Raw genomic sequence first — 23,719 nt, 5'->3', positions numbered from 1 at the left:
CAGGAGGGACTAATCCTAGTGTAGGAAGGCATCTTAGTGAGTGACTGGCTTCTCAGTAGAAGTAGAACCACCTAGAGTCTCTGAAGTTGGGAGACCGCCTAGAGAGAAAAGATAGCTCACAAAAGTGGATCCAGCTATTAGTGCTTTTTGGACCTCAGTAACAATTGCTGATAAAGCCAGAAGGTTCTTGTTTCCTCTTTGGTCTCTTGAGCTTCTTGACCATGTATTTGACTGATGCTTACTCCCAGAACATTCTTTTTACCATGAACTTGCCACAGATGTGCTTCAGTGGTTACTGGAGAGAGCACCCTGATTCCTGTGTAGCCACAGTGCTCAGAGTGCTGGAAGCTTTGTTCTAGGCATTTTACTGTAGGCTTTGTGGAGATGGAGGGACAAGAAGCGTAAATCCAGTGTGAGGCTGTTGCTCTGTTAGTAAGAGCTGGGTGCAGGGCTCGACTCTCGGACCTCTTTCTTTTCTGGGTGGAGCTATTGGTAAGGAAGGTAGAATTACGTGGTTTCTAAGCAAAAGATCAGTGGTTACCCATGTTCAGGAGGGCTTGGGGGAAGTCAAGGAAGGAGGCCTGTTTTCCAAATACTAGAAGGAATTGAACAGGCAAAGGATAGCATGGGTATATTCAGCCTCTAGGAAGAGGCAAGGAGGAAAAATGCTTCTACTCTATTAGAGACATTCTGATGGTCGCTGGACCATTACTGTTTCCCTGTCCAGGGATGGTCCATCAGTATAGGAATAGTATGATGTAACTGTAAAGGGACTGGTTTCAAACCCTAACAGAAGGCATCAGGACCAGGAAAATGAAATGGACCTAAATAAAGTAGCTGTGAGCTTAGAGTGGAGAAAATACATAAAATCTTATATCCCAGAACAGTTCCCACAATGAGTTATAGAGATTTTCCTTTGTGACTAAAATGAAGCTATAGGAAAAAATGGAAATACAGCAGGAGAGAAGGAAATAGAATAGTGTAAGAGTCCAAGAAATCAGTAGCCTTACTATCTGAAAACATAAAATTGCATTTAGAAAGACCTAACAGTGGGAAGAACAGGTCTCAGTGATGTAGCAAAATTGGGAGCAATAGAGAGCAGAGCAACAGCATGACATGACCCACCATCCTTAACTCCAAGTTGGCTGGGATACCACTCCTTCTTAACTCCAAGGAATGAGCCTTTGACCAATCTGATGCAAAAATTTCAGAGAGCCAGGAATATGTATAGGATCTAGGCCCAGTGCACGAAGTAGTGGGAAAGCTGAGTGTGACAGGGAAGTTGTAGGCTGTCATAGTGGGATAAGAACTAGGAGTATGAGGCTGTGCTACTGATAGTTGAACAAAGCCCAGGAATCCAGGACCTGTAGATCTGAAGCTTCAGGCCAAGGAGCCTCTGCCCTCACCTTTTCTGCAAGAGGGTCAGGCACCACCTAAAGGTTTTAGGATTGCCAGGACTCAGGAAAGCAGAGTAATGTGTAATTAGCCTAAAAGTAGACTATTTAGGAGGCTCCTAGGCTGACCTGTGAAGTGGAAGATGTAGAAGCCAGATTAGAGGAGTAGGAATGTGTTCTGATGGTCTAGAGTTTTCCTTTGGCACAGATGTGGCATATAGGCTGTTTTCTAGGGATCAGTAGGAGTAAAAGAAGGGAGATTGCTAGGGAAAGAATCTTAATTTGAATACCAGTGCTGATGAGGTATGCTATTTCCAGCTGAAAATGAGAGCAGGAGGCATGAGTGATTCATCCAAGTGGAAGAAACAGAAGAGATCCCCCCGGCCTTTGCGCCATATGACCAAAGTCACATCAGGTTCAGAGCTGCAAACCCCCAATGGAACCACCTTATCCTCTAATCTCACTGGTGAGTGCCCTGAGTTGCTTCCCCTGATTAGAATAGATAGAAAAAAATGTCTTTCCTCAAAACCAGCCAACTAAAGGGTTTTGGTCTTTCTACTAAGAGCAAAAAGGAAAACTCCAGGTCTGTCAGACTATGACCATTTAGCAATTCTGCAGTGACTTAAGGTTGTTCTCCTTCCAGAGGGACTCTGACTACATCAGAGACCAGCGTTTATAGAGATTATTATTCAGTCTAGGAAATAGAGCCCCTGGTGCCATGGAGGGTATGTGTTTTGCACAGGGTCTCTCATCTTCAAGCCTAACTTACTTTGCTTGGCAGGGGGCATGCCATTCATTGAGGTGCCCACTCCCATCTCCTCTGCAAGTTCAGAAGCTGCTTCAGCTGTGGTCAGCCCCACTACAGACAGTGGCCTGGAGTTCTCCTCCCAGACCACCTCCAAGGAAGATCTTACTGACCTGGAGCAACCTGGCTCTCCAGGGTATAACACAGCTACAGAGCCTGGCAGCAGTGACCCAGGGGTTCCTGAGCAGCCTGACCCCCAGGTATGGCTTTGATTTCTAAAGGCCCCCTCTCTAGTCTTTTCCTGTGGGAATTGGCTTGATCCTTTTCATCTTTTGTCCAGGCCTTGGCTCAAAAGAAGGTTGAGGTAGGGGGTTATTTCTTGTTTCCTTGAATCACCTGTGCTATATAGAAAATCCACAGCAAGATTCAATGTGAGAGGTAGCTCATGGGATTTATGAAGCAATGCATACAGATAGTACTTGGCAAAGGTAAGAGAGATGGCCATAGCTTTGTCTGGAAGGTAATGATCTAAATCCCAGGCCTATGAGAGCCTCTGTTGCCTCCAGAGTTCTAGTCATTTTAGGTCACTGATGCCCCAGGAGGTGCTTTCTGAGTCTTTCATCATACTCTGCCTGAGCCATCTTTCATTGTGCATTGATTCATAGCCTGCGGAGCCAGCCCTACACCTGCAGTCCATTAGAGACACTTGGAGCATAGGCATTTCAGGGGAGTAAGTTCCAAGTTGCTCTTCTTTCATCCCTCTTCCTATCCCGCTGCTACCGGTCATAGCAGGAAGGGGTCCCTGTGGAAAAGGCCCAGTCAGCATCCGTGGAATCCATCCCCGAAGTGTTAGAGGAGTGCACGTCCCCTGCTGACCAGTCTGACTCTGCCTCTGTCCATGACATGGATTACGTCAATCCCCGAGGTGTGCGCTTCACACAGTCCTCCCAGAAGGAAGGTGAGTTCTCTAAGGCAGGCTCTGCCTATTCACCACCTCCATCCTGCCCACTAACTGTCCTCAGTCTAGACCATCTTGGATCCAATGTGTCTTGTGGTCCATTTTCTAGTCAGGAAATGGAATCAAGCCAGAGGACTCTTGGTGTGGATGGAGCCCTTCTCTAACTTACACAGAGAGGGACTTTGGTGGACAGTAGGAAGTGAGAGGAAAGAATAGCTTGAGACTTCTAACAGAAAATAGGGTCATCAATTCTGATTGCCTTCAATAAGTGAGAGTAATCTTCTTAACCTCCCCAGAAAAAAACCTTTTTTTTTTTTTCCTTGAAGAGACTCACTTACCTGCAATTGCCTTGTATAATGCAGGGCAGGCCAGGCCAAGCTATCAAGCCAGTTGTTTCTTAGCAATCCCACTTTACTCCTGGCCTTCCTTAGGTACAGCGTTGGTCCCCTATGGTCTTCCCTGCATCCGGGAGCTCTTCCGCTTCCTCATCTCCCTCACCAATCCACACGATCGCCACAATTCAGAGGTTATGATCCACATGGGACTGCATTTGCTGACAGTGGCTCTTGAATCAGCCCCTGTAGCCCAGTGCCAAACCCTCCTGGGCCTCATCAAGGATGAGATGTGCCGCCACTTACTCCAGGTAAGACTGGATTTCTAGAGGGGCTCTGAGTCTCTGGCTGTTTTTCAGGGTCTCTTAAGGACCAGGAGTGTGCAGGGAGGTTTGGCTGATAGGTGCAAAAAGTATAGGATCCAGGAAAGAACCTCCCTCCCCAACTGGCCAGTGGTCATTGTCAAAAGGACACTACTAGTTCCCTGGGAATTTTGGCAGCCAAAGAGAAATACGGGAATGGCTAGATGTGGAGTTCCCTTAGAGCACAAGACCTTAGTGGCAGCCTCACACAGTTTGCTTTCCTGTTTTTCTCTTGGTTGAGTCATAGGTTCAGAAATCTAATGATTTAACCCTACTCTGATCTCCAGCTACTCAGTGTAGAGCGACTCAACCTTTATGCTGCTTCCCTGCGGGTATGCTTCCTGCTCTTTGAAAGCATGAGGGAGCACCTCAAGTTCCAGTTGGAGGTGAGTGTATTGAACTTGGAAGAACAAAAAAAATAGATGTATGGCATCTCCAATGGGGAGATGCTCCAATAGCTCTGTCATTCTGCAGGGATGGGATTTAGGGGCTCCCGTAATATAGGGCTTTTAGCCTCCATAGTTTTATTCATTGGCTGGCATCTTTGGTGGAAAAATTAAAAGAAGCCCAGAGGAAACTGGCTGGCTATAACATGAGAGAAGCAAAATATGAGGACTGGTGGACAACCTCACTGTGAGTGGGTATGGCTTTTCTGCCTGGCAGTTCTGCAGCATAGGCAAGCAAGTCAGACGGCTTCGCCACTAAGTTGCAGAAAAGAACTCTGTAGTACCAGGTCAGGCTCACAGAGCACAAAGAGGGTTAGTAGGCAACTTGTTTTGGATCAGGTGTGAGGTAGAGAGCCAGGTCTTCCCCAGTGTGGAGGCCAAAGAGGATAGAATACCTTTAAGGGTCTCTTACTGCATGCCTCCTGGCTGGGCTTCTACTTCTTGTGTTTAATGGTTTACCTGTCTAATTTTTCTCTTCTATCTTGAATTTTTCCCCACCCAAATGGCTATTACTGCTTTATTGCCAGATGTACATCAAAAAGCTCATGGAGATCATCACTGTGGAGAACCCCAAAATGCCTTATGAGATGAAAGAGATGGCACTGGAGGCCATTGTGCAGCTCTGGCACATCCCCAGTTTTGTCACTGAGCTCTATATCAACTATGACTGTGACTACTACTGTTCAAACCTCTTTGAAGACCTCACCAAGCTGCTGTCCAAGGTGCTGACCATTATTACTGACCTCAAGAAAGAAGGCTCTGTTAAGAAATCTCTCTGGTGGTAGAGAGCATACGATATGCAGGGCAGGAAACACTTGAGAGTTGGGGAACAGGAAGAAGAAAGGCATTTTCTCAGGGCAGTGTAGAAGTTAAAAGAGGTTTCAGGGTTTTTGGAAAAGTGTAAAGTATTCTCACCTCAAGTCTCCTGGATCTGTTTACTTTGCAGAATGCCTTCCCTGTGTCTGGTCAGCTCTATACAACACACCTCTTGTCTCTTGATGCCCTGTTGACAGTGATTGACAGCACTGAGGCCCATTGCCAGGCCAAAGTCCTCAACAATCTTACCCAGCAAGAGAAGAAAGAAGCAGCCAAACCTGGCTATGAGGCAGTAGATGGTTCCCGAGAATCCAGCAATAGTGAGAGGCATTTCTTTCTTTGAGGAATCCTAGGATTCTATGCTTATCACTTTTCTGTTCACTGAATCTTCTCTTCATCCTTTATATCACTTCTTCTGGGGGCTCTCCCAATTCTGTGTTTCCAGAGTTTGATGGTTTGAATCATTGGCCAGGCAGATTAGCAAGATTCATGGACTTGTCCTTTTCTTATCCTCCACACTTTGGCTTTCTTATAGAATTATTATTATTATCATTTAAAGTATAGTTAACGGCACGTGGGTGGCTCAGGTGGTTAAGTGTCTGACTCTTGATTTTGGCTCAGGTCATGATCTCGGGGTCAGGGGATCAAGCCCTGCATTGAGCTCTGCACTCAGCGTGGAGTCTGCTTGTCCCTCTCCCTCTACTTCTTCGCCCCCATGCCCCCGCTCATGTGTGCATACACACACTCTCTCTCTCTCTTTCTCTAAAATAAATAAATAAAATCTTGAATGAAATAAAGCGTAGTTAAAATACAATGTTACATTAGTTTCAGGTATACAACATAGGAGTAGTATTATTTCTTTATGGGGAGAAAAGAGAACCTAGATTAAAGGATAAGATTTCTCTTCCAGGCCGTACCTTCCCCCACCCCCAGTATCTGCTTCCACCCTAATTAATCTTCTCTGACATCCCCTTAAGACTGAGGTTGCAGAAGATCAGAGAATGGGACTAGGTAATCTCTGTTAAATTACAGAATCTAATGCTTAACTAATCTGGGACAGTGACTACTTATTTGGGCTTAGGTTTGTTGTCTTCAGGGCTGGTGACTTATGTGGGGCTTTGTGGGACCTACCCAGGTCTCCTTGACCTAGTACACAACTTCTCTTGCAGCTCTGCTTGGTTTCTTACCCCGTCTTCATTTATTTTCTTCTCTCTTACCAGCTGAGAGAGCTGCCAGTGATGGGAAACCTGTAGGCTTAGCCCCAGACATCCCAGGCCTACATCTGCCAGGTGGAGGGCGGCTGCCAGCAGAACACGGGAAACCAGGATGCAGTGATCTGGAGGAAGCTGCTGACTCTGGGGGTGGGTACTGGGTGTCCATGATCCTCAGCCCCCTCAACTGGAGGTTTTGGCAGAGAGCCCAGGGAGGAGGGGGAGGGCACAGACACCCTAAAGCAGTATGTGAGTGAACCTTGGCTGCTCACCCATACCTTCAGAGAGAGAAGGAAATATTTGAGAGGCCAAAGATATTTGAGAGAAAACATTTGGAGCCCTAGAAAATAGGACCTCTAAGAATGTAGAAGACTGATGAGGACAAGAAAATTTTTGAGGCATTTTTCTTCACTAGATAGTATATTGGCAATCTTCCAAAAGCCATTATACTGGTAAAGGAGGTCTTACAGGTTTTTCCTTTTCTTCCTCCCATATCCTGTTCCTAGCTGACAAAAAGTTTACCCGGAAGCCACCTCGATTTTCCTGTCTCTTGCCAGATCCACGGGAACTGATTGAAATTAAAAACAAAAAGAAGGTATGTATGGCCATCCCCAGAACTTAGTCTCTGCCTGCCTCGGTCTGGGTGTCTTTTGTAGGGTTTCTGTCCCAGAGGATAAGGGAGAGTCTAGCAGCTCATTGAGCAGTTTCCCAAGGCTAATCTTTGCATTTTTGGGGACTTCAGCAACCATCCAGTCTCCTTTGAAAGCCTTCCTTTCTAAGCCGTGGAATTAGACACACCCTATTGTGTGCCCCTTGGCAAATCCTGCCCTAGGTGAGAGCCAGTTGTTAACTGGTGGTAACAAGAGCCTGGGATGGTGTCATGTGGGTCACTGGAGGTTATTGGTTATCTCAAGCCCTGGGGTAGGTATTGGCAGTGAAATAGAATTGACATTTATCTGGTGCTTTAGTAAAGTTCAAAAAAATTGTTTTTTAAACACAAAGAAAACTTTTATTTAACCCTTTCTTTCTCTTATGGTCAGCCTAAATGACTGGTTTGTGTACCCTTGATTGTAGAGCTGTGGCTAAATAGACAAAAAGTTGAGTTATCATCACAGTTAGTTCACCTTGTCCTTAAAAGCTGGGAAACTGGAGAAGAAAGGGAAATCCAAGGTAGGCTATAAACAGATGCCAGGATGGCTATAAAACTGGGGAGAAGAGGGATCCTTGGGTGGCTCAGTTGGTTAAGCGTCTACCTTCAGCTCAGGTCATGATCCCAGGGTCCTAGGATCAAGCCCTGCATTGGACTCCTTTCTCAGTGGGGAACCTGCTTCTCCCTCTGGTGGCTACTCCCCCTGCTTTTGCTCTCTCTCTCTCTGAAAAATAATTAAATAGAATTTAAAAACAAACAAACAAACAAACAAAAACCTAGAGGGAAGAGACCTTCTCTAGTCTCTCTTTCTGCTTTCTTCTGATTTTTAAGTTGGTGGAGAAGGGCTGTCCTTGTGCATCTTGAGAACTCAGAAAAATGAGTGAAAAGGAGCTCCTCAGCCAGTTCTTCTTACTATTTTTTTTTTTTTTAATTTTTAAGTAGACTCTATGCCCAGTGTGGGGCTTGAACTCACAACCCTGAGATCAGGAGTTAATATTCTACTGAGTCAGCCAGTTGCCTCTTATGGTGCAATTTTTAAAAAATTCTGTTTTGTTTTTAAGTAATCTCTACACCCAACATGGGGCTCAAACTTACAGCCCTAAGATCAAGAGTCACATATTCTAGTAACTGAGCCAGCAGGGCACCCCGGTTCCTCAGCCAGTTCTAATTAGACACGAAGAATGGGGACAGCTAGTGGGGCTGGTATGATCCAGCCTTAGTTTTGGAGTTACTTAAAACTACATCCTAGGAACCTGTTAGGTGACCAGCTGTGGACTGTGATGGAGTTCAACCTGGCCTTGTCTGGTTTAGGAGCTGAACAGCTTGTGACACCTCTAGTATTTCTCCTCCAGCTGCTAATCACTGGCACAGAGCAGTTCAACCAGAAACCAAAGAAGGGGATCCAGTTTCTGCAGGAGAAAGGCCTCCTTACCATCCCAATGGACAACTCAGAGGTTGCCCAGTGGCTCCGAGAGAACCCTCGGCTGGACAAGAAAATGATTGGAGAGTTTGTGAGTGACCGCAAAAACATTGACCTGCTGGAGAGCTTTGTGAGGTGAGGAAGTGGCAAGAAGTAGAGGACATAGTTGGTGATCAAAGGGCAAGGCATCCCTCAAAGTAGTCTTAGTCAGTTCCTGCTGGTAACCTAGGTCACACACTCTTCCTCTTCCCATGACTTATGTCTTTTGGACCTGAAAGAGTCTCCAGCAAGATAGCTTTGGGAGCCATTTTATTCTGCATAGAGAGCATTGCAAAGGGATAGAACAGGGTTCCTGAGCACAAGGTAGATTCCAGCGGATGGGGTTTCCAGGCAAGAATGCACTGATGTGGAAAGTACTAAAATTAGGAGTTGTCAGATTCTAGTCTGTTTTAGAGATGACCACAAGATTGTTCCCTTTGCTAGACCCTTCAGCTTCCTCTGTTCCAATATGAGATTAGAGGGACTAGAGCTAATAGGGAGCCCAGTGTTTGCGACTTACGTATCTTTAGCCTCTCTGTCCTTCTTTCTCTCTAGCACCTTCAGCTTTCAGGGTCTACGGCTGGATGAAGCTCTTCGTCTCTACCTGGAAGCCTTCCGCTTACCTGGAGAAGCCCCAGTCATCCAGAGGTTGCTGGAGGCATTCACAGAGCATTGGAGAGTGAGTTGCATGTCAGGGCCTGGAATGGGTTTTTATGGCTCCAACTGAAGGACCCAGCTGCTGTCTCCTAAAAGGCTGAGAGAAACATCAGCAAACTTCCCATAGAGAGATAAGCTTCTGTTAAGGAGTTGGCAAGAGGTTGGAGGCTTTGTGGCTCCTCTTTGTACCCAGCACTGGCCGGTGGGTTGGTAATGAAGGTTTGATTGGCCGGAGAAGGGCATTGATACAGGTGGGGTCTTTGCTTTTTCAGAATTGTAATGGCTCCCCATTTGCCAATAGCGATGCCTGCTTTGCCCTGGCCTATGCTGTCATCTTGCTTAATACTGACCAGCACAACCACAACGTTCGCAAACAGAATGCACCCATGACTCTAGAGGTAAGCTTGGATCCCAGCCGAGGCAGAGAGGGTCCAGTGCAGTTTTGGAGGTATAGCAGGAAGGACATGGGATTTCCAGTGGGCACAATGGACAGAGTTTGTCCAGGGGAATCAGGGAGGGCTGGCCAATCCAGGAAAAGAACTGGGTTAGGGAGGTGGGCTCTTCCACTTACTGTTTCCTAAGTCCTATCTACTACAGACCCAGGAGTTCCTTAGGTGGGGCTTCAGCATTGACATATGGGGGAAAATCTTGTTGGCCTGTCTCTAGGAGTTTCGCAAAAACCTAAAAGGTGTGAATGGAGGCAAGGACTTTGAGCAAGACATCCTGGAGGACATGTACCATGCCATCAAGTGAGTATTTGTGGAGAATAGTTTGTCTTCTCATTAAGCAGAAGCACACTGCTTCCTTTTCCAGATTTTAGAGTCCCATCAGACTTCAGTGTTTCATCTGCCCTGGATTTAGCTTTGAGACTCAGCTGTGCAGCACGTTTTCCCATTTCTTCCTTAAAGAAGCCTGAACAGTACTGGAGCTCCAGTACTCTGAGCCAGGATCTAAACTGCCCCTGCTAAGTAGAATATCATGGGCCCATTTCCTGAACCCAAAGCAGCTGGGTTTTCCTGTCTAGCTCACAAGATGCATTCTGAAGCTGGTAGAGAACACAAAATGGGCACTGGAGGGTGAGGTTTGGGTCAGAGATCAGAGATGGGGCACTTAGTTTTTTATTATAAATCAGAAAAAGTAGAGAGAAATGTTCATCCTCTCATACCCAGAAAGAATGGAGCTCTCACTACAGAACTAAAGGCCCCAGCTAAAGACAGGGCTTTGGCATTATGGGGGGTTCTGGGTGCTTCCTTTTTTTCTCCCTGTTCCCACTAGTGGGTGGGAAGCAGATCACTGAACTGCACTTATGGTGACCTCTCATTAATGGACTGTGCCAGTGTGGGCAAAACCTGTTGTCCTAGGGGTGCCTGGGTGGCTCAGTGGGTTAAAGCCTCTGCCTTCAGCTCAAGTCATGATCCCAGGGTCCTGGAATCGCACCCCATATTGGGCTCTCTGCTCAGCGGGGAGCCTGCTTTCCCCCTCTCTCTCTGCCTACTTGTGATCTCTGTCAAATAAATAAATAAAATCTTTAAAAAAAAAACAAAACCTGTTGTCCTAGCATGGAACCAGTTAGGTTCACAGCAGTGTACCTACTCTTTCCTTTACCTCCTAACAGGAATGAGGAAATTGTGATGCCTGAAGAGCAGACAGGCTTGGTTCGGGAGAACTATGTGTGGAATGTGCTGCTTCATCGAGGTGCCACCCCAGAGGGCATATTCCTTCGTGTGCCTGCTGGCAGCTATGATCTTGACCTCTTCACCATGACATGGGGCCCCACTATTGCTGCCCTTTCTTATGTCTTTGACAAAAGCCTTGAAGAGACAATCATCCAGAAAGCCATCTCAGGCTTCAGGTAGCCCAGCTGTGGCCTTGGTCTTGACCTCCTCTCACCTCTCTGGGAAAACATGGTTGCCTCCATGCCTTTCTGATTCCTACTCATATTTTTATTAGAATGGGTTTTCTCTGAGTTTTTGAAAGGAGACTGAAGTTTGGGAAGGCTCAGTCTTAAACAGATTGAAGAGTAAAAGGTTTCTTCTTGGGACTGATCGGGGAAGAATCCTAAGTAAGCTTCCTCAGGGACTTGGAAGGACTACCTAGCCTTCCAGTGACTCACTCTTTCTGGAATGTGACATTACAGGAAGTGCGCCATGATCTCCGCCCACTATGGCCTCAGCGATGTGTTTGACAATCTCATCATATCTCTGTGCAAATTCACAGCTCTTAGCAGTGAGGTGAGCAGGGGCAAGAACCGTTTACTTAGAGTTCCAAAGGAGGACCTCTCTTTTAGCCATAAATCCATCCTTATCTGTAGAGCTGTTTTCCCTCGGCATATTCATTTACTCCCCCTAGACTACAGTAGCACTTGGGCCATTTTTGTTTCATACCCCCTAGAATGAGATTAGTGTCACCTCATGCAAGTGGGATGGGAGAGGAGATACATCAGTGGGGAAGGCCTTAACCAGGTTAGCCTTTCCCACCAGTACTGGGGGGGTAGTGAACCATAGCAAACAGGACTTTCGGGGAACTATAGGTAAAGGCCTAAGAGATCTCCTTTCCAGACATTTGCCAGACCCTAAGCCTTTTCTCATCTTCCTTTTCAGTCTATTGAGAACCTGCCCAGTGTGTTTGGAAGCAACCCCAAAGCCCACATTGCAGCCAAGACAGTATTCCATTTGGCCCATCGTCATGGTGACATCCTGCGGGAGGGTTGGAAGAATATCATGGAGGCCATGCTGCAGCTCTTCCGAGCTCAACTGCTGCCCAAAGCTATGGTGGAGGTAATTCTTATAGGGGATTAGTGGGCAATAACAAGGCAAAAGCTCATAAACTATGTGCTCTTTGTGTATGGAACTGGTTGAGACCAGCACTAGGCCCAATGACTGCTGAAACTTAACCAATGACTTACTGAAACTTAAGGAACACCTTAAATGTAAGACCACAGACTTTGGGTGAGGGGATAGCTGTAAAAGAAAGCTGATAGAAGCCATTGCCAGTCACCAGCTGTAGGCAGCCCAGTCAGGAGTGTAGGACACTGAGCTACAGGAAGAAAGCCAGAGAATTTTTCATGAAGAAGCAGGACATGCAAAGGACATGTGGAAAGAAATTATTCTTGATCTGATTTTCCAGGTAGAAGATTTTGTGGATCCCAATGGCAAGATCTCACTACAGAGGGAGGAGATGCCATCAAATCGGTAAGGGCAGATCAGAGGCTGAAGGCTTGGAGAGGGAGGGTCAGAACTATGGAGCTCACCAGGGTTTGAACTTTTTCTGCAGAGGAGAGTCGACAGTTCTAAGCTTTGTGAGTTGGCTGACACTAAGTGGTACTGAGCAGTCTAGTGTGCGGGGCCCATCCACTGAGAACCAAGAGGCCAAAAGAGCAGCCTTGGACTGTATCAAGGTAACTGTCTTTGCCTACCCTTGGTAGCCTTGGTAAACAAGCCTAAATCCCTCCCTTCTAGATGAATGTTGCCATCCCTCCCTTCTAGATGGATGCTGCCCTAGAAACTGAAGAGTAGAATTATCCAGGGCTTATGACCAGAGCTGATGGCCTTTTGTCCTCTCTCCCTAGCTCTTGGGAACATTCTCTTCCCTCCAGCCCTTGTCACTGACCCTCCTCCCTCTTGAATCCCCTCTAGCAATGTGACCCAGAAAAGATGATCACAGAAAGCAAGTTCCTTCAGCTGGAGTCCCTACAGGAACTCATGAAGGTACAGGATAAAGAGGGAAGAGGAGGGATGAAAGAGCCGGCTGTGTCTGGGAGGGGAGATGGGGACAATGGTGATTGCCTTAATTTCTGTCAGGGCAGAGCCAGTGGCTGACTTCTGCATGCTTTCCCGCTGTTGTGCTCTAGGCTCTGGTCTCAGTGACACCAGATGAAGAGACATATGATGAGGAGGATGCTGCTTTCTGCCTAGAGATGCTGCTGAGGATTGTGCTGGAGAACAGGTAGAAGGCAATCTTTAGGCAGGCCTCATTCTGGGCTCGTGCCAAAGGGATGGAAGACTGGAGCCATCTTGCTGAGTGGGCTTTAGGAACAAGAAGCACTTGAAGCTATAGGCAGTGGAGAAGCTTGTTCATTATACCTGCCTGCTTAGGGTATAATACTGATGAGCCCTGAAAGGCCTAACCTGGATCAAAGGGAGAGACCTATTGCCCAGTGGCCTGTCCAGCTGTGACTGTCCTCACCCTTATGTTCCTCAGGGACCGTGTGGGCTGTGTGTGGCAGACTGTCCGAGACCATCTATATCACCTGTGTGTCCAGGCACAGGATTTCTGCTTCCTTGTAGAGCGAGCAGTGGTGGGGCTGCTGCGCTTGGCCATTCGACTGCTCCGAAGAGAAGAGATCAGTGGCCAGGTAAGCAGAGTACAGCCTGGAGAGCAGGAAGTAGGTAGGGGACTAAAGCCACAGTGTCAGTTGTGGGTATGTCCTGAGACAGAAAGTTCATTTAGTGTTGCATGAGTCCGGTTACGTACCACAGGGCTAGAGGAATCTAACAGGTGGCATTAGGGATGAGTCTGGAATGGTCTCATGCATGAAGCTGGTACTTAGCACCTCTGCAGGCTCCTATGAATCTTCTCTGTAAGGTTGAATGGCTACTGCCTTGTGGCAGTCTCAGCCCTATATCTGGTTTCCTGGTTCTCATGCTTAGAACCCTCCTGAGATTTCTTGGCTCAGGTATAAAAGACAGTCAGCATAGAACTAATAAGTGAGTTCAGCAAGGTCACAGGATATAAGATTAACACAAAAATTAATCACATAGAAGAGGTGGGTGGGGGAATAGGTTGAATGGGTGATAGGCACTATGGAGGGCACTTGTTGCGATAAGCACTGAGTGTTATATGTAAGTGATGCATCACTAATATTCAAATACTACACTATATGTTAACTAACTTGAATTTAAATTTTTTAAAAAGTACAGGAGTCTTTATATAACAATTTAATAAATTTTAGGCAATGTTAGAGTCCTAATATCTAAAGAAAAATCACAGTTCCAGATACTAACAGTAAATGTATAGAAAATGAAACCAACAACACAATATCATTTACACATGCTGCAAATGAAATGAAATACTGAAATACACACCTAGCAAACATTTATAGCATCTCTCTGCTAAAGATTACAAAATGCTAATGAAAGATATCAAGACCTAAATAAATGAAGAGGCATACTGTGTTCATGGATTGGAAGACTCAGCATAGTAAAGATGTTAGTTCTCCCCCAAATTCATGTATAAGTTTAATGCAACTCCCATGAAAATCCCAGCAAGGTTTTTTGTAGACCTAAGCTTATTTTAAAATTTAGATTGAAAAGCATAGGCCCTAGAATGGCCAAACATTTGAGAAAGGAAAATATGGGAGAAATCACTCCATCTGCTACTAAGGCTTCCTGTATAGCTGCAGTAATCAAGACTTTCTGGTATTTGTGGAGAGAAAGACACATAAATCAGTGGAACAGAAGAAAGAATCCAGAAATAGACCCACACAGAGATGCTCAACTAATTTTTGACAAAAGTGCAAAAACAGTTAAATGGAGGAAGAATCGCCTCTTCAGTGGCTAGAATAATTGAAATTCATGGGTGGGGAACAAACAATGAACCTTGACCTCAGCAGCATACCTTATAGAAAAATTAACTCAAAATGACTCATAAATTAATTCTTTTTTTTTTTTTTAAGATTTTATTTATTTATTTGACAGAGAGAGATCACAGTAGACAGAGAGGCAGGCAGAGAGAGAGAGAGGGAAGCAGGCTCCCCGCCGAGCAGAGAGCCCGATGCGGGACTCGATCCCAGGACCCCGAGATCATGACCTGAGCCGAAGGCAGCGGCTTAACCCACTGAGCCACCCAGGCGCCCAAATTAATTCTTTTTTAAAGATTTTATTTATTTCACAGAGAGAGATCACAAGTAGGCGGAGAGGCAGGCAGAGAGAGAGAGAGGGAAGCAGGCTCCCTGCTGAGCAGAGAGCTCGATGCGGGACTCAATCCCAGGACCCTGAGATCATGACCTGAGCCGAAGGCAGCGGCTTAACCCACTGAGCCACCCAGGCACCCCATAAATTAATTCTTAAGTTATTTTTATTAACATAAAATGTATTATTTGCTCCAGTGGTACAGGTCTGTGAATCATCAGGCTTACACATTTCACAGCACTAACCATAGCACATACCCTTCCTAGTGTCTATAACCCAGCCACCCTCTCCCTACTCCCTTGCCCCCAGCAACCCTCTATCTGTTTAGATCTTATTTTTTTTTAATATTTATTTATTTATTTGAGAGAGATTGTGATCATGGGGGAGGGACAGAGGAAGATGGAGAGAGAGAGACGCTCAAGCAGACTCCCTGCTCAGCAGGGAGCCTGACACAGGGCTGAATCTCCCTGAGATCATGACCTGAGCCAAAATCAAGAGTTGGACACTTAACTGACTGCGCCATATAGGTGTCTCTCAAAATGAATCATAGATTTAAATGTAAAATGTAGAATTATGAAACCTTTAGGAAGAAAGCTAGGAGAATATGTTCAGGAGCTAGGAAAAGAATTCTTAGGCTTGACACCAAAAGTGCAGTCCATAAAAGGAAAAGTTGGTAAATTGAACTTCATCAATTTTAAGAACTTATACTTTAGGGGTGCCTGGCTGGCTCAGTCAGTTAAGCATCCAACTCTCGGTGTTGGCTCCGGTCATGATCTCAGGGTCTTGGGATTGAGCCCTCCATTGTGCTCCATGGGGAATCTACTTGAGATTCTCTCCCTCTCACTCTCCCTCTGCCCTTCTCCTGGCTCATGCATACATGCACGCACTCTCTCTCTCTCAAATAAGTAAATCTTTAAAAAAAAAAAAAAAAAAACTTGTATTCTTTGGAAGGTCATGTGAAAAGGATGAAAAGATAAGGAGCATATCTTTGCAAACTACACATCTGAAAAAAACTAATACGTAAAATATAAAAGAACTCAAAATACAACAGTAAGAAAACAATCCAATTAGAAAATGGGCAAAAGAAATGAACAGACATTTCACTGAAGAAGATACACAGATGGCAAATAAGCACATGAAAATATTTTAGTGATGTTCAGCATCATTAGCCAGCAGGGAAAGGAAATTGAAATCATGATGAGATATCACTAACTACCTGTCAGAATGACTAAAGTAAAAAATAGTGCTAATACCAAACATTGGCAAGGATGACATTTCTGGATACTAATAGTAAACGTATAGAAAAGGAAACCAACAACACAATATCATTTACATTTGCTTCAGTGAAATGAAATGTTGAGTGAGAATGTAAAATGGTACAGCTCCTCTGTTAGCAGTTTCTTAATAGAACTAAACATGCAGTTACTCACACAATCCAGCAGTCGTACTCTTGGGCATTTATCTCAGAGATATTAAAGCTTACCTTCTCATAAAAACCTATTCATGAATGGTCATGGAAGCTTTTTTTGTGATAGCCCAAAACTGGAATCAGCCCAGATGATTCTCAGCAGGTAACTAGTTAAACTGTGGCACATACATACTGTGGAGTTCTGTTCAGCAATCAAAGCAACAGACTGTTGATAACAACTTGGAGGAACCTCCAAGGAATTACGCTGAGTGAAAAAAAGCCAATCCCAAAAAGCTGCATATTATGTAATTCCATTTATATCTAACAAGTTTGAAATGACAGAATTTTAAAAGTAATGGACAGATTGCCAAGGGTTAAGATTGGGGACAAGAAGAGGCAGGAAAGTATGTTTTTAAAGGTCAACGTGAAGAATCCTATGGTGGTGCAACTATTCAACATACTGACTTGTGAAGGATACACAAACCTAAAATTAGGTGATTAAATTATGTAGAACTTAATACACGCATGCATACACAGATGAGTAAAGTAAAACTGGGAAACCTGAGTAAGATCAGTGGATTATATTGATGTCAGTATCACTTACCATTTACTGTAGTTTTATATAATGTTACCATTTGGCGTAAATGGGGCAAAACATACAAAGGATCTCTTTGTATTGTTTCTTTTTTTTTTTTATTTTTAAGATTTATTCATTTTGGGGGACGCCTGGGTGGCTCAGTTGGTTAAGCAGCTGCCTTCGGCTCAGGTCATGATCCCAGCGTCCTGGGATCGAGTCCCACATCGGGCTCCTTGCTTGGCAGGGAGCCTGCTTCTCCTTCTGCCTCTGCCTGCCATTCTGTCTGCCTGTGCTTGCTCTCTCCCCCCCCCCCTCTCTCTGATAAATAAATAAAATCTTAAAAAAAAAAAAAAAAGATTTATTCATTTTGGGAGAGAGCATGTGTGTGGACAGGAGTGCGGAGAGGGGCAGAGGGCAAGGAGAGAGAGGATCTCAAGGAGACTCCCCACCCAGTGCAGAGCCCACAATGTGGGGCTCAATCCCACAACCATGAGATAATGACCTGAGCCAAAATGAAGAGTTGAACCTCTATATTACTTATATTTTATTGTATTATTTTTTACAACTACATATGAATCTATAGCTCAATAAAAATTTTAATTAAAAAAAAAACTGAAGAAGGGGCGCCTGGATGACTCGGTTAAGGGTCTGCCTTCGACTCAGGTTATGATCCCAGGATTCTGGGATTGAGTCCTGCATTGGGCTCCCTGCTCAGCAGGGAGCCAGCTTCTCCCTCTGTCCCTCCCCCAACTCATGGGCGCTCGCTCGCTCACTGTCTCTTGGGAAAAAAAAAAAAAATCTTAAAAAAAAAACCAACCTGAAGAAAAGACCAGCAGCAGTACTCTTAGGTGGGTTCTAACCAAACCATCCTCACTGACCTAAGGAAACTGGTAAGGAAGGGGTCTAGACAAGAAGCTGTGTGCTCACTTACTGCTCCCCACCCACACACCCAGGTGCTGCTCTCCCTGCGCATTTTGCTGCTAATGAAGCCCAGCGTGCTGTCCCGAGTCAGTCACCAGGTAGCCTATGGGCTCCATGAACTTCTTAAGACCAACGCAGCCAACATCCACTCAGGTGATGACTGGGCCACCCTCTTCACACTGCTGGAATGTATTGGCTCAGGTGTAAAGCCACCAGCTGCCCTGCAAGCCACAGCCAGGGCTGATGGACCTGATGCTGGTAAGCCGTTTCCCAGGGAGACCCTCATTAGTGGATAAACAGTTATGGCCCCAGAGGTTGAGGCAAGAAAACAAAATAGAGGTTTTTTTATTAGCAGATTGAACACTCTTGACTGCCACCATCTGCTTCCAGAGCTTCCTATATCCACTGACATTTCCCCAGCACTCATGGGTTAAACAGCATGAAGGCTAGTAGGCAACAGAGATGTCTATGACACTAGGCTTCCTACTGTCCTAAGGACTATTTTCTCGGAAACTATGTCCTCACCACCAACCCCATGCCCGGACAGCTGCTACTAGATGCCATCAGGAGCCCAAATTAGCCTGTTGCCCCATTTGGTCAAGAGACAATCTGTCCAGACTGTCCTTCAGCCCCTTGGTGACAGGACGGAGAAACTAAGCTGGACCAAGAGAGAGGCTTGAGCACCTACTTCTTAGAACTAAAATCATCCTTCATCCCAGTGTAGCCATTTCCACCCTGACTCTGCCCTTCTCCCTGCTGACTTAGGGGCCCAATCAGACAGCGAACTCCCATCCTACCATCAGAATGATGTGAGCCTGGACCGAGGATACACTTCTGATTCAGAGGTCTATGCTGACCATTGCAGGCCTGGCAAGATCCACCGATCAGCGACAGATGCTGATGTGGTAAACAGCGGCTGGTTAGTGGTGAGTGAGCATATGGGCAATGGGTGAGTCTTCCCTCCTTGGCCTGGGGGAAAGATTCCTGGTCCTCCAGAGGGCATCTGAGGGAAGATCAGGCTCAAGCCTGGGTTCCCAGCAACTCTGTGTACTTTACAGGTGGGGAAGGATGACATCGATAACTCCAAGCCAGGTCCTGGGCCCAGCCGACTAGGCCCTTCACCCCTGGTCAATCAGTACAGCCTAACAGTGGGGCTGGACCTCGGGCCACACGACACTAAGTCCCTGCTTAAATGTGTAGAATCTCTGTCCTTCATCGTGCGTGATGCTGCCCACATTACACCTGACAACTTTGAGCTCTGCGTCAAGACTCTCCGCATCTTTGTGGAGGCCAGTCTGAATGGCGGTGGGTTACCCAGTGAAGGGGCAGCTGGGGGGTAGCCATGTGAATATATGGGGGAAAGGGAGGAAAAGGTAGGCCATCTGTGTCCATGGATATAGAAATGTGACCTGGGTCTGGCTTTGCTCAGGGTGCAAGTCCCAGGAGAAACGTGGCAAGAGTCACAAGTATGATAACAAAGGAAACCGCTTCAAGAAGAAATCCAAGGAAGGCTCAGTGCTTCGACGGCCTCGAACCTCCAGCCAGCATGCCACTCGGGGTGGGCACAGTGACGATGATGAGGATGAAGGTGTGCCTGCCAGCTACCACACGGTGTCTTTACAGGTCAGTCAGGACGTAAGTATGGCATCCTTTACTTCCTCTCCTCTCGCCGCCCCTGATGTTGGGATTGTGGGCAGGGCCAGGGACAGCCAGGGCTCTGAGGAAGGGCCTATGTTTTCCAACCCAGGCCCTCAGCCACCACTTCCAAATTGTTCCCCATCCAAAACCACTGTAAATCTCTGCTTAATATTCGAGGTTTATGTTTTGAATAAGTAATACATGTACGTGGTGCAACGTACAGAAGTACAAAAGGGTAAACGGATAAAAGTAAGTCCTGTTCCATTCCTGACCCCAGCTGCTAAGTTACCCTCCCCAGAGGTAGACGTTGCCACTAGTTTCTTGTCTATCCTTCCAGAATTATTCTTTGTCTGTTCAAGGCACATAAAATTTATTTTACAAGCAGACTTTATATCACTAAATAAATGGAGAACTAATTGCCTTAAATAGAATAACCTTAGAAAAATGATGAAAGGGGCGCCTGGGTGGCTCAGTGGGTTAAGCCGCTGCCTTCGGCTCAGGTCATGATCTCAGGGTCCTGGGATCGAGTCCCGCATCAGGCTCTCTGCTCAGCAGGGAGCCTGCTTCCTCCTCTCTCTCTCTGCCTGCCTCTCTGCCTACTTGTGATCTCTCTCTGTCGAATAAATAAATAAAATCTTTAAAAAAAAAAAAAAAAAAAAAAGAAAAATGATGAAAACAAAAAATTACTGAGGTTAACTGGACACTATTGCCCACCACAGCCTCTGAGCCTGAGCTTTGCTTTCTGGTTTTAAAATGAAATTAACAAGGTGAGGCTTTATCTGTCATCAGGAGGTATGAGAGAGAATTAAGAAGAAAGTACCTTTTTCACCATGTAACTCATTGTTGTTAAACACTCATTCCACATACTTCTGACATCTCCTCCACTGTAATACCCAACTTTGGGAAACACTGGCTGGCAGGGGACAACCAGCTCATGAAGTTGAGGAGAAAAGAAGGGTGAGGGGTGGAGTATGGTATGACTGGTGTGACTGGGACTAGGGACTCCTTTGAGGACTCAGTAAGGGACATTGTTGAGAGGGGCATCACCCAGACCTTACCCCATCTCATACCCTGCCCCTCCTGTGACTCCAGTTGTTAGACCTGATGCACACCCTGCACACTCGAGCGGCCTCCATCTACAGCTCTTGGGCAGAGGAGCAGCGCCACCTAGAGACAGGTGGCCGGAAGATCGAAGCGGATTCACGCACCCTCTGGGCCCACTGCTGGTGCCCGTTACTGCAGGGTAAACCTCAGGGGAGCAGGCAGGGCAGGGGCTGAGGCGGAGCTGGAACTTGGGGAGTACCAGGACCAGGATGCCTGAAGGATCCTGAGCCTCTTCTCACTCTCAGGCATCGCCTGCCTGTGCTGTGATGCCCGGCGCCAGGTGCGGATGCAGGCACTGACCTATCTGCAGCGAGCCCTGCTGGTACATGATCTGCAAAAGCTAGATGCCCTGGAGTGGGAGTCCTGTTTTAACAAGGTGGGACTTTCCTCTAGTCTTAAAGCTCATATCCTTAGGACAGGGAGAACTGGGCAACCTGAAAAGCCCCTAATGTCAGTCCTCGGTCTGCATCCTGCCTTTCCTTCTGCTCTGTGCTTATCCATCCCAGCCCCTGGCTTTCTTGGAGTAAGGCTGCCAACTGACCTGTTAGGGACACGTTGGCTCTTTACCTACCAGGTGCTGTTTCCTCTGCTGACCAAGCTCTTAGAGAATATCAGCCCTGCAGATGTGGGCGGGATGGAGGAGACTCGGATGAGGGCTTCCACACTGCTGTCTAAGGTACTGCTCACCGCCCTCCCCAACCACTCTCCCCACACCTGCCTTTATGCAAGGAGGAAAGCCAGGGCTTCGGCTGGGCCCTAGAAATGCAATGTGGGGGCTCGGGACCCTCGGCTATGGAGACTCATCAGGACCCAGGGACCTGGGAGGATACTGGCATTCAGAGGAATCTCTGATTTAGAATTCCCATGCAAGACAGGGCAGGCTTGCCTCCCAGCCTTACAGAGGGATGTAGATAGATCCAACCCTTCATTAAAAGGGGCTGGCGGGCCTTAGGTCTTCCTGCAGCACCTGTCTCCACTGCTGTCACTCTCTACTTTTGCGGCGCTCTGGCTGACCATTCTGGACTTCATGGACAAGTATATGCACGCAGGCTCCAGTGACTTACTGGTATGTTCTACCTCAACCCAGCTCCCACTGCCTGCTTCCTCTCCCACCTGCAGGAGACACCATGCTGTTTTCCTCTTGGGGGCTGCCTCCTCCTTACCATATCCCCCGCAATGCCCTCTTTACATGGTCCTACTGTCACCACAGTCAGAGGCCATCCCTGAGTCTCTGAAGAACATGCTTCTGGTGATGGACACAGCAGAGATTTTCCACAATGCTGACGCCCGAGGAGGCAGCCCCTCAGCCCTCTGGGAGATCACCTGGGAGCGCATTGACTGTTTTCTGCCCCACCTACGAGACGAGCTCTTCAAGCAGACTGTCATCCAGGGTAGGGGGCTTAGTTCAGCTTTGTCAAAAGAGTCCTCATTATAGAGTCTGGAGCTAATAATTAGTTCTCTGTACTCTTATCAGCGGCAAGACTGGTGGGTAGCCAGGGCTGTGCTTGAAAGAAAACACTAAGAGCTGCCATCTGGTTGTTCTGCCTTCCCCAGACCCCATGCCCATGGAGCCGCATGCCCAAAAACCTCTGGCCTCAGCCCACATGACTCCTGCTGCTGGGGACACAAGGACACCTGGCCATCCACCTCCCCCAGAGATGCCTTCCGAGCTAGGGGCCTGTGGTGAGTCCTTTTGAGTTAGCCTTCTGGGTGTTGAGCAGAAAGTAGGAAGCCTAAGACAAGGCCCACGGTAGTTTGGGATTACTGCTGAGCATGGGCTGTGAGCCAGGGGAAGGAGGGACCCAGAGTATTTCTGTAGCCTGCTCTTCCTGTGGGAGGTAGCAGGACCAAGTAAGTGGTGATGAGCTACCTGCTCGAGATTTTCGGGCTTGTAAGGAGAAGGCTGGATCAGGAAATTGGAATAAATATGCAGAGTTTGCCCTTTGGGGATTCTAGTAAAGATCAGATCAGAACTTAGCTGACTGAAGGTACAGCAAAGGAGGTAGAAGGTAGATAAAAGAAAACTGGATATTGAATGAGTTTCAAAGGCATATTCCCAACTACTTAGCCTGTCAGGGGTCATTTTGTTCACAGGAATGGGGAGAAGCAGAGGTTAGGTAAACCAGCTGCGGGATGTGAAGGAGTCTGACCAGCCCCTTGCTCTCCCTGTAGACTTTGAGAAGCCTGAGAGCCCTCGTCCGGCCAACAGCAGCTCCCCTGGATCACCAGTGGTATCTACCCCCAGCAGACTGAGTCCTACTCCAGATGGGCCTCCTCCGCTGGCTCAGCCCCCACTGATCCTGCAGCCCTTGGCCTCCCCGCTGCAGGTGGGCGTACCCCCCATGGCCCTGCCCATCATCCTCAACCCTGCTCTCATTGAGGCCACCTCACCAGTGCCCCTCCTGGCCACACCCCGCCCCACAGACCCCATGCCCACCTCCGAGGTCAACTAAGGCAGGCCCCTCAGAGATCAGGACCAGTCCTTCCTACCAGACTGTCCTCAGCCACCCTTCCAGCTGTCCCCAGGGCACAAACTTTTCAGGCCCAGCCTGAGCTGCTCTCACTGCTACTTGGAGGGAACCTGAAAAAGAAAAGTTTTATAGCCCCTCTCCTAGGACCCACAATCAGGCTAAGGAACCTTCTTCCTCAGCTCTCCATTCCTGGGGGTCTAACCTGAGAACACATTCAGGTATCACGTGCAATCTGGCAGCCCTGAGAAGGCATCTCTGTGCCAACCCTGTAGTGCCCGTCCTCATGCCCTTCCTGCCCGTGGTCAGGCACTGAGAGCCAAGCCAACCACTCTGCACTTTGTGTCCCTCTCCCATCTCCACTCCCATCAGCGCTGGGCCACCTCCTCCAGTTCTTCCTCTTTTATTAATTAGTCAGTTTGGAAAGTTGATTGGCACCATGGAGGGTTGGCAGGTGGGCTGGACAGAGGGACCACCCACAGGAACATGTACATATGGATAAACAGAACAACAATGGACTTTTTATGATGTAATAAATGTCTTAGTACCAATGTCATTGCCTTACCCTCTGGTTTCCTTCTTGAGCTTATGGACACCATGTTATTGAGATACCCAGATCTTGGCCCTTGCATGAACAGAAGTGAGGCTGAGCCTACCAACAGTCT

The 23,719-nt window shown here is 47.0% G+C and overlaps 1 protein-coding gene across 11 annotated transcripts in view; it reads left to right on the top strand.

The window, feature by feature from the left end:
* The window catches only part of GBF1 (golgi brefeldin A resistant guanine nucleotide exchange factor 1), a 126,360-nt gene extending 102,750 nt beyond the window's left edge, over nt 1–23,610 (top strand). For 3 of the 11 annotated variants that reach the window (XM_013054600.1, XM_013054595.1, XM_013054601.2), the window contains 32 exons: nt 1,713–1,860; nt 2,176–2,399; nt 2,929–3,097; nt 3,529–3,740; nt 4,079–4,177; nt 4,765–4,959; nt 5,184–5,373; nt 6,274–6,414; nt 6,771–6,859; nt 8,266–8,468; nt 8,928–9,051; nt 9,302–9,427; nt 9,696–9,778; nt 10,645–10,881; nt 11,167–11,260; nt 11,630–11,806; nt 12,156–12,220; nt 12,303–12,426; nt 12,665–12,736; nt 12,880–12,974; nt 13,230–13,383; nt 17,877–18,102; nt 18,610–18,770; nt 18,903–19,149; nt 19,274–19,479; nt 20,575–20,725; nt 20,832–20,962; nt 21,161–21,262; nt 21,539–21,652; nt 21,797–21,977; nt 22,141–22,269; nt 22,759–23,610. In XM_013054600.1, the coding sequence (XP_012910054.1) occupies nt 1,713–1,860; nt 2,176–2,399; nt 2,929–3,097; nt 3,529–3,740; nt 4,079–4,177; nt 4,765–4,959; nt 5,184–5,373; nt 6,274–6,414; nt 6,771–6,859; nt 8,266–8,468; nt 8,928–9,051; nt 9,302–9,427; nt 9,696–9,778; nt 10,645–10,881; nt 11,167–11,260; nt 11,630–11,806; nt 12,156–12,220; nt 12,303–12,426; nt 12,665–12,736; nt 12,880–12,974; nt 13,230–13,383; nt 17,877–18,102; nt 18,610–18,770; nt 18,903–19,149; nt 19,274–19,479; nt 20,575–20,725; nt 20,832–20,962; nt 21,161–21,262; nt 21,539–21,652; nt 21,797–21,977; nt 22,141–22,269; nt 22,759–23,039 (4,950 nt within the window). In that variant the 3' untranslated portion in view covers nt 23,040–23,610. The remainder of the gene's footprint in view (nt 1–1,712; nt 1,861–2,175; nt 2,400–2,928; nt 3,098–3,528; nt 3,741–4,078; nt 4,178–4,764; nt 4,960–5,183; nt 5,374–6,273; nt 6,415–6,770; nt 6,860–8,265; nt 8,469–8,927; nt 9,052–9,301; nt 9,428–9,695; nt 9,779–10,644; nt 10,882–11,166; nt 11,261–11,629; nt 11,807–12,155; nt 12,221–12,302; nt 12,427–12,664; nt 12,737–12,879; nt 12,975–13,229; nt 13,384–17,876; nt 18,103–18,609; nt 18,771–18,902; nt 19,150–19,273; nt 19,480–20,574; nt 20,726–20,831; nt 20,963–21,160; nt 21,263–21,538; nt 21,653–21,796; nt 21,978–22,140; nt 22,270–22,758) is intronic. The other 8 variants (XM_013054597.1, XM_004749402.3, XM_013054598.1 and 5 more) reach the window with 5 other exon arrangements.
* The last annotated feature ends 109 nt before the right edge of the window (nt 23,611–23,719 follow it).

Source organism: Mustela putorius, unplaced genomic scaffold, assembly GCF_011764305.1.
Source record: "Mustela putorius furo isolate JIRA1106 unplaced genomic scaffold, ASM1176430v1.1 tig00003909_pilon_pilon_pilon, whole genome shotgun sequence".
NCBI lineage: Eukaryota > Metazoa > Chordata > Mammalia > Carnivora > Mustelidae > Mustela > Mustela putorius.
This window is presented reverse-complemented; position numbering and strand designations above follow the sequence as displayed.